At 37.5% G+C, this 13,994-nt stretch overlaps 1 protein-coding gene across 15 annotated transcripts in view; it reads left to right on the top strand.

The window, feature by feature from the left end:
* The window catches only part of SYTL2 (synaptotagmin like 2), a 118,578-nt gene extending 105,117 nt beyond the window's left edge, over positions 1 to 13,461 (top strand). For all 15 annotated transcript variants that reach the window (XM_023739775.1, XM_023739777.1, XM_023739780.1 and 12 more), the window contains 5 exons: positions 645 to 815; positions 5,574 to 5,652; positions 9,112 to 9,211; positions 10,730 to 10,935; positions 12,430 to 13,461. In XM_023739775.1, coding sequence (XP_023595543.1) covers positions 645 to 815; positions 5,574 to 5,652; positions 9,112 to 9,211; positions 10,730 to 10,935; positions 12,430 to 12,575 — 702 coding nt within the window. In that variant the 3' untranslated portion in view covers positions 12,576 to 13,461. The remainder of the gene's footprint in view (positions 1 to 644; positions 816 to 5,573; positions 5,653 to 9,111; positions 9,212 to 10,729; positions 10,936 to 12,429) is intronic.
* The last annotated feature ends 533 nt before the right edge of the window (positions 13,462 to 13,994 follow it).

Here is a 13,994-nt window from a genome sequence, read left to right as displayed (position 1 = left end):
TGCAGAGTGGCTGGTGGTTTGAACTACTGACCTTTTGGTTAGCAGCTGAGCGTGCTTTAACCACTGCGCCACCAGGGCTCCTGTAAAGCCAAATAGAGATTATTTTTAGATTAGAAGTACTATTATCCCTTCCATGATTATATATAATCAAGGATTGACTACATTTTAGATGAAAAATGGTTAGGATGCCAAATCTTTCCCACTTTACCATATGAAGCAGGAAAAACATTATGTTTTTTGAGAAAAAACCTTATCCTTAGGTAGAAAACAGAGCACTGGGTTAAACTGGACTTGTATTTTTAGACTGAATTTAATTGTTTTTATATCTAATTAGAACTAAAAACATTCAGTAAAAATTGAATAATTGTTTTTTCTTTTTAGAGAGCTATTACCAGCTGTGATATTTGAGCTATGGTTTGCTTTTCCAGAGAGGGAAAGTGAATCAGCTTTTGTGAAAGATGGGTTTCGGCTCTTTGAAACAGTACACTTACAGAATAGGATGACTTTGCAGTATTTTTCAGACTTGAAAACTAGCAGATGAGAAAATCTGATCTACACAGTTGATTTTTCTCTTCATCTCTATGTCATAACTTTGGCACGAGGTAATATTATTCATCATTTTAATTTTCTTCTTTGAACTGCAGTACAAAATTGAAAAACAAATCTTAAAGACACAGAAACTGAACATATCTGTTTGGCATCGGGATACATTTAAACGCAATAGTTTCCTAGGGGAGGTGGAACTTGATTTGGAAACATGGGACTGGGACAACAAACAGAATAAACAGTTGAAGTGGTACCCTCTGAAACGGAAGGTAAGTTCAGAGTGTTTTGGCTGGTTGATTGGTTGGTTGAATGGTTGGTTTGGGGCCTTGTGTGTAAAAGCTACTATAAAATTGCATTTTAACTCAGAATGCTGATTCGCAGATTGGGATCATTTTAAACTAGGGTCGGACCTACTTACCTTATTCATTCAGTGAAAAAAGGCTAAAAGAGATCATAGGGAGAATGTTTAATTCATTTAAACACAGATGTTTCAGAGACTTCAGAAAGATCATTTAAAGAATTAAATCCTTTGAAATTTGAGACTTACTTAGCCCAGTAAATGGTCAAATTTTGATAAATGTCACGTGTCATTTGAAAAGAAAGTGTATTTTGTGGTAGTCAAATGCTGTGTTCTATATATCTGTCAGCTAAGTCAAGTTGGTGAATGATGTTGCTTAAGTCTTCTATATCCTTATTAATTTTATGTCTGCATGTACTTACTAAGAGAGGTATGATTGTGGGATTTGTCTTTTTCTTCTTTCATTTTTGTAATTTTTGCTTTATTTTTTATTTTGAGCTTGCCTGATTAAGTATATAGAAATTTAGAATTGTTATATTTTCCTGATGGATTGACCATCTTACCATTTTGAAATATCCCTTTTTATCTCTAGTAATGCTTTTTGCCTTAAAATCTACTTTGTCTGTATTAGTAGTATAGCTCTATCAGCTTTCTTTTGGTTAGAATTTTGTTTCTATCCTTTGATATTCAATCTTTTAAAACGTTAAGATATGTTTCATATATGTAACAGTTTAGATTTTTTTCCAGTATAAAAATCTTTGTCTTTTCATTGGGTTATTTATTCCATTTATATTTAATGTAATTATTGACATATTTGGATTTAAAGACATCATCTTAATATATGTCCGATTTTCCTTATTATTTTCATAATTATCTGTTTTGATATTAATCAAATACTTTATTATTTCATTTTTCTCTCTATTAATATGTCAATTATAGTTTCTTTTCTTTTTCCTTTATTGATTACCCTAGAGATTACAAATGCATCCTTGATTCATAAGTGTAATATAAATTAGGACTTTTACCACTTCCAGGACAATGAAAGGAAGCCAGAACATTTTAACTTCATTTACCTCTCCTCCCACCTTTTGTGCTATTGTTAGTAATGTATTTTAATTGCACATACATTTTAAGTACAAAACATCGTTATTATTGTTTTATACAATCAATATTCATTTAGATTTAACAACCTATTTACCTTTCTGTTGCTCTTAATTATTTCCTGTATATATGGGAGTTATTTCTTCTGCTTGAAAGCTTCCGTCTAGTTTTGCTTTTAGTGCATATCTGTTGGCAACAAATTCTCTCAGGCTTTCTTGGTATCAAAACATCTTTTTTAACCTTCATTTTTTTAAGGACTTCTTGCTATGTTGCTAGGTTGGCATTTATTTCTTTCAATATTTTGAAGATGTTCTGTTATATTCAGACTTTTATTATTTCTTTTGATAAGTCAGCTTTTAATCTTATTTTTGTGCCTTTGACGGTTATATGTTTTTTCTCAGATTTTAGGATTTGTTTCTGGTCTTTGTTTTTCAGCAGTTTTTCCTATAATGAGCCTACAGTTAGTTTTCTTAGTACTTACCCTGTTTGGGGTTCAGTGACCTTCTTGAATCTGTGTCTTGGTGTCTGTTTTAGTCATCTAGTACTGCTATAACAGAAGTACCACAAGTGGATGGCTTTAAAAAAGAGAAATTAATTTTCTCACAGTCTAGTAGGCTTGAAGTCCCAAATTCAGGGCGTCAGCTCCACGGGAAGGCTTCCTCTCTGTCAGTTCTGGAGGAAGGTCGTTGTCATCAGTAGGAGCTTCTCCACACAGGAACCCCGGGTCCAAAAGACATGCTCTGCTCCTGGCACTGCTTTCTTGGCGGCATGAGATCCCCAACTCTCTGCTTGCTTCCTGTCCCTTTTATCTCTTGTAAGATAAAAGGTGTGGTGCAGGCCACACCCCAGGGAAACTCCCTTTACATTGGATCAGGGATGTGACCTGAGGAGGGGTGTTACATCCCACCCTAATCCTCCCTTAACCACAGGTAGAGATTATGATTTATAATACATAGGAAAATCACAAAATGGAGGACAACCACAGAATACTGGGAATCATGGTCTAACAAAGTTGACACATATTTTTGGGGGATACAATTCAATCCATGACAGTGTCTTTCATCAGCTTTGAAAATTATTTGGCAATTATTTCTTCAGATATTGCTTTTGCCCCCACTATTTTTCTCTTCTCCTATGGACCTTCCAGTTACATGTATGTTCTGCCTTTTCATCCTGTCCCATATGTCTTACTCTATTCTGTATTTTCTATCTTTTTCCCCTATATATACTTCAGGCTGGCTTTTTTTTTTTTTTTTTGCTAACCTTTTATTTCAATAACTTTCTTACCAGTTATATCTAATCTGCTGTTAAACCGATTTACAGGTTCTCAATTACTATATTTTTTTCAGATTTCAATTTTCATTTGAATCTTCTTTATAGATTCCATTTCTCTGCTAAAATTTTCCATCTTGACATTATCTTAATGAATATATTAATCAAAGTTATTTACAGTGGATAGCTGAAAACTCCAGTATCTTAAACATTTGTGAGTGTCCCTTACCTATTTTTTAAATCTTAGTTTGTTCATTTGGTCCTGTATCCTGGTATGATGGTTATTTTCTGTTGTACACTGGGCATTACATGTGAAAAGTTGTAGGGATCATTTGAGTAAGTTTACTTTTGCTTCTGACAGACAGGTTAGGGACAGACCACCTTAATCTACTCTGGGAATGAGCTATCCTGATGCTGGGGTTTAATTTTTATGTTGTCTGGTCTAGTTCTTGCTTGCCCATATTCCTAAGCTGTGGCCTTTCAGGGGTTCCAACGGAAAGCCTAGGTAAGTAGTTCTCAAATTTTAGCACACATCCAGGTCACCTGAAGGACTTGTTAAAAACCAGATTGCTAGGCCCTATCCCCAAAGTTTCTGATTCAGTAAGGTCTGGGCCCAAGAATTTGCATTTCTCATAAATTCCTAGTCAATGGTGATGCTCCTGGTCTGGGGACCACACTTTGAAAACCACTGGTGTAGGATGTTTTCCGTGGCCACTCCTCCTTGACAGATCCTAGACTCCTATTTTTGTCTCCCCAGCTCCATAAGACTGCCAAAAGTTCTGCTCAGCTTCTCAACCCCTTTCTGCTAGGCTTTTTATACTCTCAGTTTGGCACTACTTACAAATCAGCTAATGCCTTGGAATGAAAAGTAGAGAAGAATGTGAAGCTCCAAGATCTTGTCCATTTGAGTTCTGTCTGTCTTGGTAATTCTTTAGCACCTCAAATAGATTTTTTAATCCAGCTTTTCTTATTGTTCTCAGTGTGAAGTGAAGGTTGGTGTGATCCGAGCTAGTCCATTATAGCCAAAAGTGATAAATACAAAAATAAATACAAACCATTATTTAGCATCTACACAGTAAATAGTTCCACTAAATAAATGGGTCAACAACATTACATCAAAATCACTTGAGGCCTTTATTTCTAGCCCTACCTAACACCTGATGAATCTGAATTCCTCTGAAGATGCCAGACTATCTCGTTTTTAAGTAACTCCCGGTATATGTTTTTGATGCATTGCCATGTTTTAGAAATAAGGATCTAAAGGACCAGAATTTGAAAATAAAACCGTCTCTCTTATCCTTGAAAATAACAGATATACATTTTAAAATTATTGTTCAGTTTTGTTAATCTTACAGAATTCTACTCATTTGGTCTAAAATAATCAGATTAATGCAGCTTTGAAATAAGAGATTTGACTTTTTTTTCCTACCATCCTATACTATTCTTACTCCTTCAGAGAGAGAGACTACAAATAAATTGTTTTATGTGCCATAAAAGATAAGGAACTCGTAAAGGATAAGGAAGGACACTACAATGATTAAAGGGTCAATATACCAGGAGGACATAACCATAATAAATATTTACGTACCCAGTGACAGGGCTCTAAAATATGTAAAACAGACTCCAACAGCATTGAAAAGAGAAATAGACAGTTTCACAGTAATAGTAGTGGACTTCAACACACCACTTTCAGTGAAGGACAGAAAATCTAGAAAGAAACTCAACAAAGATAAAGAAGATCTAAATACCACAATCAACCGACTTGACCTCATAGACATATACAGAACCCTCCATCCAACAACAGCAAAGTATACATTCTTTCCTAACATACATGGAACATTACCCAGAATAGACCACATTTTAGGCCACAAAACAGGCCTCAACAAAATCCAAAAAATCAAAATAATACAAAGCATTTTCTCTGATTACAGTGCCATAAAAGTAGAAATCAATAACAAGAATAGGAAGGAAAAGAAATCAAATACATGGAACCTGAACAACACCTTGGTTAAAAACCAGTGGGTAATAGAAACTGTCTTACGTGCTGGCATGCCAGATAACAGAATGACTAACCAAATGTATGTTGTTTTGTAAAAACTAAAGCATCCCAGGACACTTCTCACATCTCTAAGAAAGCCACTTTGATTTCTTCATCAGCTTTGAGACTAAAGATCTTGCAGTGTTTTCTGGGTACCCTGCAAGGTTTTCCAAGATGCACAGTATTGCTTTCTCAGATCTAAACAGCAGCAGTCTAGCTTTGATGGAAAGGGAATTTTTAATCCAGGGCACTCTAACAGAGTACCAAGAGGATATATAGTCAGTACCTCATACTTGCTAACTTTCCTTCATTTTTCAGACAGCACCAGTTGCCATTGAGGCAGAAAACAGAGGTGAAATGAAGTTAGCCCTCCAGTATGTCCCAGAACCAAGCCCTGGTATGTAATGATTTTCTGTCCAGATTCATGGCCTTTCCTTTTCCCTCCCTTCTCCAAGGATTTCTTTAGATTCTATTGTACAGTGAAACCTGTAAGAGCTGGAACTTGCCGTGACTGTCTTATTTTTCCAGGTTTCTCAAGTTATCTGCCTTTGACAGGGACAGGGTACAATCTTACCACTTTTCTGTTGCTCTCTATTTGTGGAAAATAGTTTAGTTTTCCTTCTCTGACAGGTTTCCACCTTACACAGGTTCCAGCTTTCGCAGGTTTTACTGTATTTCCAAAGATGAAGTCCCAAACTTCTAACTTAGTAATTGTATAGATCAAATGAATCCATTCACAGTTGCAAACGAGAAGATTCTAAATTTTTAAGTTTAACTTTCACCTCACTCTCTAAAAAGTTTGTATCTGCACAGTGTGAATGGTCTTTGCTATATTCAGAATTTGGACCTACTGATAATGTTGTGATGAGAATAGCACCTGACTGTTCTTTTTCACAGATGGGAATTAGAAGAATTCATAGGAAGCCCCTAATAAATTAGAACTCATTGGTCCTACACTCTCAGGATCTCACTAGGAAGTAAAGCCTTTTCCTCAAGATTCCTAATTCCATCCTTGACATTAGGGCCTCCAGTCTTTTCAGCCCAGTTAATGAGCAGGAGACTGGCAGGAAATGAATGCTAGCCCCTCTCTTGTTTCCCAAGCAAGTTCCCCAAGTTACTCTTCTTAAACATCTGTAAGAATGCAATGGCTAATACCTTGGGTTACAAACTCAAATACTTTCAGGAACCAGACAGTGAGGCTAGTGGGATGGAAGAAACAATGGATGTTGAGGGCAGTCCCTGAACTAGAGAACCTGCTGCTGTCCACTCAATTCTGACTCGTAGAGACCCAATAGGACAGAGTAGAACTGACCCATAGGGTTTCCAAGGTTGTAAATCTTCATGGAAGTAGACTGCCACATCTTTCTCTCATGGAGTGGCTAGTGGGTTTGAACCGCTGACTTTTTGGTTAGCAGCTGAGCACTTAACCACTGGGCCCCTAGGACTCCTTGAACTAGAGAAAGGCATTCTAATTCAGTTTAGGGAAAATATAAAAAAGTACTGGAGGGCAGCAAAGTATATTTTTAAGCCAAATTTGCTGCCAGATCACTATCATGCAACATTTGGATCCACCGAAAAAGCAGATTCTATTGCATATAATTTGCATCTTACTGCATATGATCAAAAGGAGTCCTGGTGGTGCAATGACTAAGCGCTTGGCTGCTAACCAAAAGGTTGGTGTTTAAAACCTACCAATGACCCTGCAGGAGAAAAGACCTGGAGATCTGCTCTCATAAAAATTTCAGCTTTAGAAACCCTGTGAGGCAGTTCTACTGTGTCCTGTAGAGTCACTATGACTCAGAATTGACTCCATGGCACACAACAATACTTATAATCAAGTGAATCCTGGTGTTGAAACGGTTAAACTCTCAGCTGTTAACCTAAAGGTTGGGTTGGAACTTACCCAGTGACTCCACAAGAGAAAGACCTGGCCATTTGCTGCCATAAGGATTACAGCCTAGAAAACCCTATGGGGTAGTTCCACCCTGTCATGTGGGGTCGCTGTGAGTGGAAAATCCACTCGACAGCACCTAACAACTACAACTTATGATCAACATGCATAGAAATTCTGCCAATCCATTTTCCGCACTGTCTTTTCTTAGTGTTAGGGGTAGAGTTCTGATAGGTGTGTTGTGTGTTGTGATAGGTTTACCTTGTCTGAGTTTTTGCTTATGTTGTTCCTTTTCCCTGGAATGGCTTCCTCTGCTCAACCTATCCAAGTCTCACATGAAGTCCAATCTCCTCCATAAAGCTTTTCCTAATTATACTAGGTCTCACTGATCCCCTTTTTCTTCTAGAACATTACAGTAATAACATGACATTTAATTCCATATTGCAGTTTTATCGGTTTTATTTGAATTACTCTCTCCAGCTTCACTATTAGTGTTTCCCAAGGACATATATATTATTTCTTATATTCCTTATATATCCAATAACATTCCTAGCATAGGGCTGAGCACACAATAAATGCTCATTAAATACTGATTGGTTGACTAATTGGGCTAACCCATGCAGAGATAAATTTGGTAGGATTCTTTTGTCCATGTGTACCTGTCTTAGTTATCTAGTACTGCTATAACAGAAATACCACAAGTGAATGGCTTTAACAAACAAATTTATTTTCTCACAGTTTCGGAGGCCAGAAGTTTGAATTCAGGGTACCAGCTATAGGGGAAGGCTTTCTTTCTCTGTCAGCTCTGGAGGAAGGTCCTTGTCTCTTCTGAGCTTCTGCTCCTGGACAATCTTCATGTGGTTTAACATCTCTCTTCCCCATCTCTGCTTGCTTAATCTGCTCATTTTGTATCTTGTAAGAGATTGATACAAGACACATCCTGTACTAATCCTGCCTCATTTACATCACAAAGACAACTCATTCCCAAATGGGATTACTTCTACTCCTCACGTTATGCAACATTTTGCATTTACGACAATAGTAAAAAAATCTACTGTCTGACTATTTTGTGCATTAATGACGTACATCTGGCAGTAACAAATGCGGGTCTGAGGCGAGAATAACACTGGCTGTGATGGCTAACATTATGTGTCAGCTTGGCTGGGCCATGAGTCTCAGTGATTTGGCAGCTATCTAATGATGTACTTTGACAGTTATATAATGATGTAATCTGGAAGTTATGTAATGGTGTAGTCGTACTGCATTTTGTGATCTGATGTGGTTGTCTTCCGTTTTTGTATAACGCTGATTTTCACATAATGACCTGGTCTTTGGAACCTAACCGTGTCGATAAGTGAGGAGTGGGTGTATAACCACAGGTATAGAGGTTAGGAGTTACACCACATATTTTTAGGGGATGCAGTTCAATCTATAACATTCTACCCTTTGGCCTCCCAAAATTCATATCCTTCCCATATGTAAAACACATTTACCACATCACCGCACCCAACCTAGACAGCAATTTCAGACCAAGCCAACTTCTTGGTAATTTCCTATTCCCTGTTATGTATCCCTGTAAAATGTATAACCACTTTTAACAGAGAGAGGCTGTACTTTCACCAGTACCTGTTTTGGTTACTTTAGACTCAAATATGTTTAAAATGCCTCTCAGAAATACCATCTGATATTTCATTGAGATGATTTCAATGTAACTATAAATGGATGATTCACTCTGTACTTGGAATCAATCAATATAAATTATTTTCACAAAGCTCTCTGAGCTCAGTATAACCAAAATATGAAAGATATGGTTAAGAATGTGTAGATTTAACCAATTAGATTAATACCACCAAGCACCAGCTAGTATCATTGTGCCAAACCATTTTTAGACTGACATCTTTAGATGCATTATTGTCAAGAAGGGGATGGCAGTAAAATGTATTTTTTCTCCTTTTCCTGTTATAGGTAAAAAGCTTCCTACAACTGGAGAAGTACATATCTGGGTGAAGGAATGTGTTGATCTGCCACTGCTAAGGGGCAACCATCTAAATTCTTTCGTTAAATGGTAACAGGATTGATAACGCTGCCTCCCTCCCTTCTACTATAACCTGGTTTTTAATGGCTGGTTTCAGTTATCTAAATCTTTGTTGCTGAAACTCATTGCTCATAGTTGACATGAATTTACTTGAGGCAATGGAGACCTGAACTCGAGAGATCTGTGACATGAATCCCCAAAGCTGAATTTAGTTTTAAAAGCATAAAGGTAAGAGGACATATATATAAATGAAACCAGAAAGTTCATTCTCAGGTATGTAGTGTCTTCTAGGGGTACATCAGCTGGTAAGGACATTATTCGGTACAGAAGAGTTTATCAGATTTCTAATGGTGGGATGTCACATCCCTTGGCTCCTTTGTGGAGTAGGGAGAATTTTTCCTCCTCTCCTTTATCACACCTCTTTTGTGGCCCGTTTGCAAAGGGCCTTGACATTAGCCTGCAGATACTGGGCAAATGATTTGCTAAACAAACCCCTACTAAGGGTTAGCTCATAAGAGCTTAAGACAGTTTGGATTTTTAAATGGCAGTTATTTTCTGTTACACGTATAAAGTGCCTGGCATCTAGTAAAATAGTAACTAACGGATATGAGTGTCCTCACCTAGGTTCCTCTGACTATTTTTATCTATATAGATTCTACTATCAGAAAACCAGTTGCAGCTCTATAAGTATATATAATGTTCTTTATGATTTTCCCTATACATACTCTTCATAGATGTCAGTTAGTAAGATTTTTCAGGTCATGTCAGTCTCGCATTCTGAGACTGCTCTCAGACTTTCTTACCTTTATAAGAGGCGGTAGATTAAAGTTCATTCAGTTATCAAAAATGAAATGTAAATGATTGCAAAAAATATATAATTTATTCCAAAGTCAAATCTAACGGATTGGAGAGGTTTCACTTCTTTTTTCAATTCTGTCTAACACTAATTCCTTAGGCTATCACAAATAAGGAAACCCTAGTGGTGCAGTGGTTAAGTGCTACAGCTGCTATGGCTGCTAACCAAAAGGTCAGCAGGTCAGATCCACCAGTCACTCCTTGGAAGCTCTATGGGGGCAGTTCCACTCTGTCTTACAGGGTTGCTATGAGTCGGAGTCGACTTGACGGCAATGGGTATCACAAATAATCAGGAATAGGCTGTGCTTCCAAGTTTTAAAGCAATCTTCAATCAATTGATACCATTTACTAAATGCACTTAACTAAATACAGGCACTGAACTAAGTGTTTTGCATGTGTTATTTAATTCTAATATCAACCTTATGAAGTAGGCATCACTGTCCCACTTTATAGGTAAAGAAGTTGAGTGTCTGAGAGGTTAAGTAACTCATCCTAGAATACACAGCCAATAATAGGCACAGTCAGGATTCAAACCAAGTCTGGCCAGTTCTGTGCCCAGAGTCTTCCCAGCAGGATGTTGCCACACTCTCTCCACACTCTTTGCCAATCCTCACTAGCTGTGTGAAGTGTATTGAAAACATAAATGTTCACTGTCTCACTAGAATGCTCTCACAACAATGCCTCTTTTTGTAGTACCATCCTTCCAGATACGAGTAGGAAAAGCCGCCAGAGGACGAGAGCTGTGGGGAAAACCACCAACCCTGTCTTCAACCACACCATGGTCTATGATGGGTTCAGGCCTGAAGATCTGACTGAAGCCTGTGTTGAGCTTACTGTCTGGGATCATTACAAATTGACCAACCAGTTTTTGGGAGGTCTTCGGATTGGCTTTGGAACAGGTAATATTTGTTATGTATATTTAATTCTTCACGAGCCAAATTCTTTTGGGGACACTAGATATTTGTTTGTTTGTTGCTTTTCTTCTTCCTAATGAAAACAGATGTCCTATCTCTGTTAAATGTAGTGAAATAAGTGAAGGAATATCAGGCTGTGTACCGAGGGCTTTAGATATGAAGATTAACAGGGTGCAGGGTCTGTCCAACAGAACTTATGTTATTGTGGGAGGAAACAGAAAAATGTTCATCACTACTCACTCCTCCTGCCACAAAAAAATTATGGCACTTCAAGGCTAAAATTGCACTTTGAATAATAATTATTTAGCACTTGCTATGTTCTAGGCATGGTGCTAAGTGCTGTATTTGCATTATTTCATCTAATCCTGTCTTAGTTATCTAGTGCTGCCATAACAGAAATACCACAAGTGGATGGCTTTAACAAAGAGAAATTTATTCTGTCACAGTCTAGTAGACTACAAGTCCAAACTCAGGGCACTGGCTCCAGGGGAAGGCCTTCTTTCTCTGTCAGTTCCAGAGGAAGGTCCTTGTCATCAGTCTTCCCTTCGTCTGGGAGCATCTCAACACAGGAACCTCAGGTCGAAAGGACGCGCTCTGGTCCTGGTGCTGCTTTCTTGGTGGTTCAAGGTCCCGCTGTCTCTCTGCTCACTTCTCTCTTTTATATCTCAAAAGAGATTGGCTTAAGACACTACCTAATCTTGTAGACCTCATCAGTATAACTGCCGCTAATCCATCTTATTAGATCATAGTGATAGCATTTACAACACATAGGGAAATCACATCAGAAGATAAAATGATAGACAATCATACAATACTGGGAATCATGACCTAGCCAAGTTGACAGATATTTTGAGGGGACACAATTCAATCCATGACAAACCCTCACTGCCACTTTATGAGGTAGTTACTAATGAATGTTATTTACTTTTTACAGAAGAGAAACTGATATTTCAAGAAATTAAGTAACAGAGTTAGTAAGTGGCAGAGCCAAGATTAGAACTTGAGTCTTTAAAACACGAAGCTTTAACCACACTTCTTTAGAGATCTTCTAGTATCACCTCCGACTCAATCCAGGAATCCTCTTCACTCTCCTATGCCCCTGATGGAGTGTCATCTAGCCTTTCCATTAATGTGGAGAAGCCATTACTCTAGGAGTAATGGAAGTTATCCCAATAATGAGATTCCCCATCATTGGACATCATAAAGAAACAAACCCTTTGCAGTCGAGTCGATTCCGATTCCCAGCGACCCTGTAGGACAGAGTAAAGCTGCCTGATAGGGTTTCCAAAGAGCAGCTGACCTTTTGGTTAGTAGCTGTAGCTCTTAACCATTTTCTTATGTTGAGTCCCACATTCCCTCCTGGTGATGTTAAAACTCTGCCTAGTTGTCTTCCATTGACAATTATACTTCGGGATGACAATTCCTCCCGCCCCCTCCAATGAGATATTCCTTTCTAAATGCAAAACTGTATTTTTTCAGGTAAAAGCTATGGTACGGAAGTAGACTGGATGGACTCTACTTCAGAGGAAGTTGCTCTCTGGAAGAAGATGGTAGATTCCCCCAATACTTGGATTGAAGCAACACTGCCCCTCAGGACGCTGCTGATTGCCGGGATTTCCAAATGAGCCCAAAGTCCACTGGCTCCTCCACTGAAAACATCCAAACAAGTGGAAACTGATCTTAAAAATCTAACTATGTGGACAGAGATACTCACTCTCTGTCTGTTAAAGAATATTACATAGCATGTTAAAATCAACCTGCATGTGCTTTTTTGGTTACAAGGCCCAAGGAATTTAAATAATGACAAATTTAAATGTAACATACTTGTAATTCCAACATTAAAGATATATGTTCCAGTTAAGAAAATCAAACTGTTTCTGCTGCCAAAAATATTAAATGTAGGGTGTTGTTAACAAGCAAAATTTTCTAATTTGTTATCATGTGTTTCACACAACAGCCTTGTGCTACAGTGAGAAGGGCCTACCACTTGGTCAATGAAAACACTTGCAGGAGTTGTAAATAAGTAGATTGTGGAAAAGAGTGACAGAAGATAGTCTTAACGAAAAAAAAAGGCAGAACATCAGTGATGATAAAGAGTTTTGCCTTAAGAAGACTATTTATAATATCTATTAAGGTATTAAATTCTATGTTAAGGCTATGAGACTGAATTTATTGCATGTATTTCTGCCTTGAAAAACTGCTTTCCCCTTTCCCATGTGTTTAAGTCTAAAATGTGCTTTGGTGCCACCTACTGGCCACAGATGGAATTCGGTTCTTGGCTTGTTTTGGCTTAATTCTATCCTAAATTAGGTCTCAAGCCTGTATCTTATAATAGAATATGTTTAAAAAAACTCAGATATTATTGTTTTTCTTATAACTTTACTGTATGAAAGCAGAATAAGAGTAGTCACAGATATGCTTTGCAACAAAGTTTTAATTAGAATGTAAATTGCAAAATTAGACTGTACTTCCTATGTATGTATAATTTTCATAAAAGTATTTTATAAGAACCCTTAGAATAAATTATTATATGATTTAAATTGAAAAATTAGCCTGAATTCTTATTTTTATTAAAAGAACTGCCCTATAGGGTTTCCAAGGCTATAAATCTTTACAGAAGCCCACTGCCACATTTTTCTCCCATGGAGCAGCTGGTGGGTTGAACCACCAACCTTTTAGTTAGCAGCCAAGGGCTTTAACCACTTTGCCACCAGGGCTCCTTTATTTTATGTTAGAAGTGCTAAAATGTAAATTCCCTAGCAAGGCTGGAGAAATTCCTCTGACTAATATTTCTTGAGAGTCTTTACTACATACAGCTCTGTGCATCATTTCTCCTTAGAGGACAGCTTTGGCTAAATTACTAACAGTAGAATTTTGATTTTTTTTAAAAAGTAGTTGAAAAGCTATGGAGGAAATGTAAACTGAAAGGTTTTCCATGGAGGTTTTTTTAGGTTATTTTGCTCTATAACACATGGCTCCCCTTAGGTCCTAACTAGCTTGCCTTTCTCCAAACAGGCACTGATTTAATGTAGGTTAGGAGAAAC

The sequence above is a fragment of the Trichechus manatus genome, unplaced genomic scaffold (assembly GCF_000243295.1).
Source record: "Trichechus manatus latirostris isolate Lorelei unplaced genomic scaffold, TriManLat1.0 scaffold00140, whole genome shotgun sequence".
Lineage (NCBI taxonomy): Eukaryota > Metazoa > Chordata > Mammalia > Sirenia > Trichechidae > Trichechus > Trichechus manatus.
Note: the sequence above shows the minus strand (reverse complement) of the source record. Positions and strands in the feature narration are given on the sequence as shown.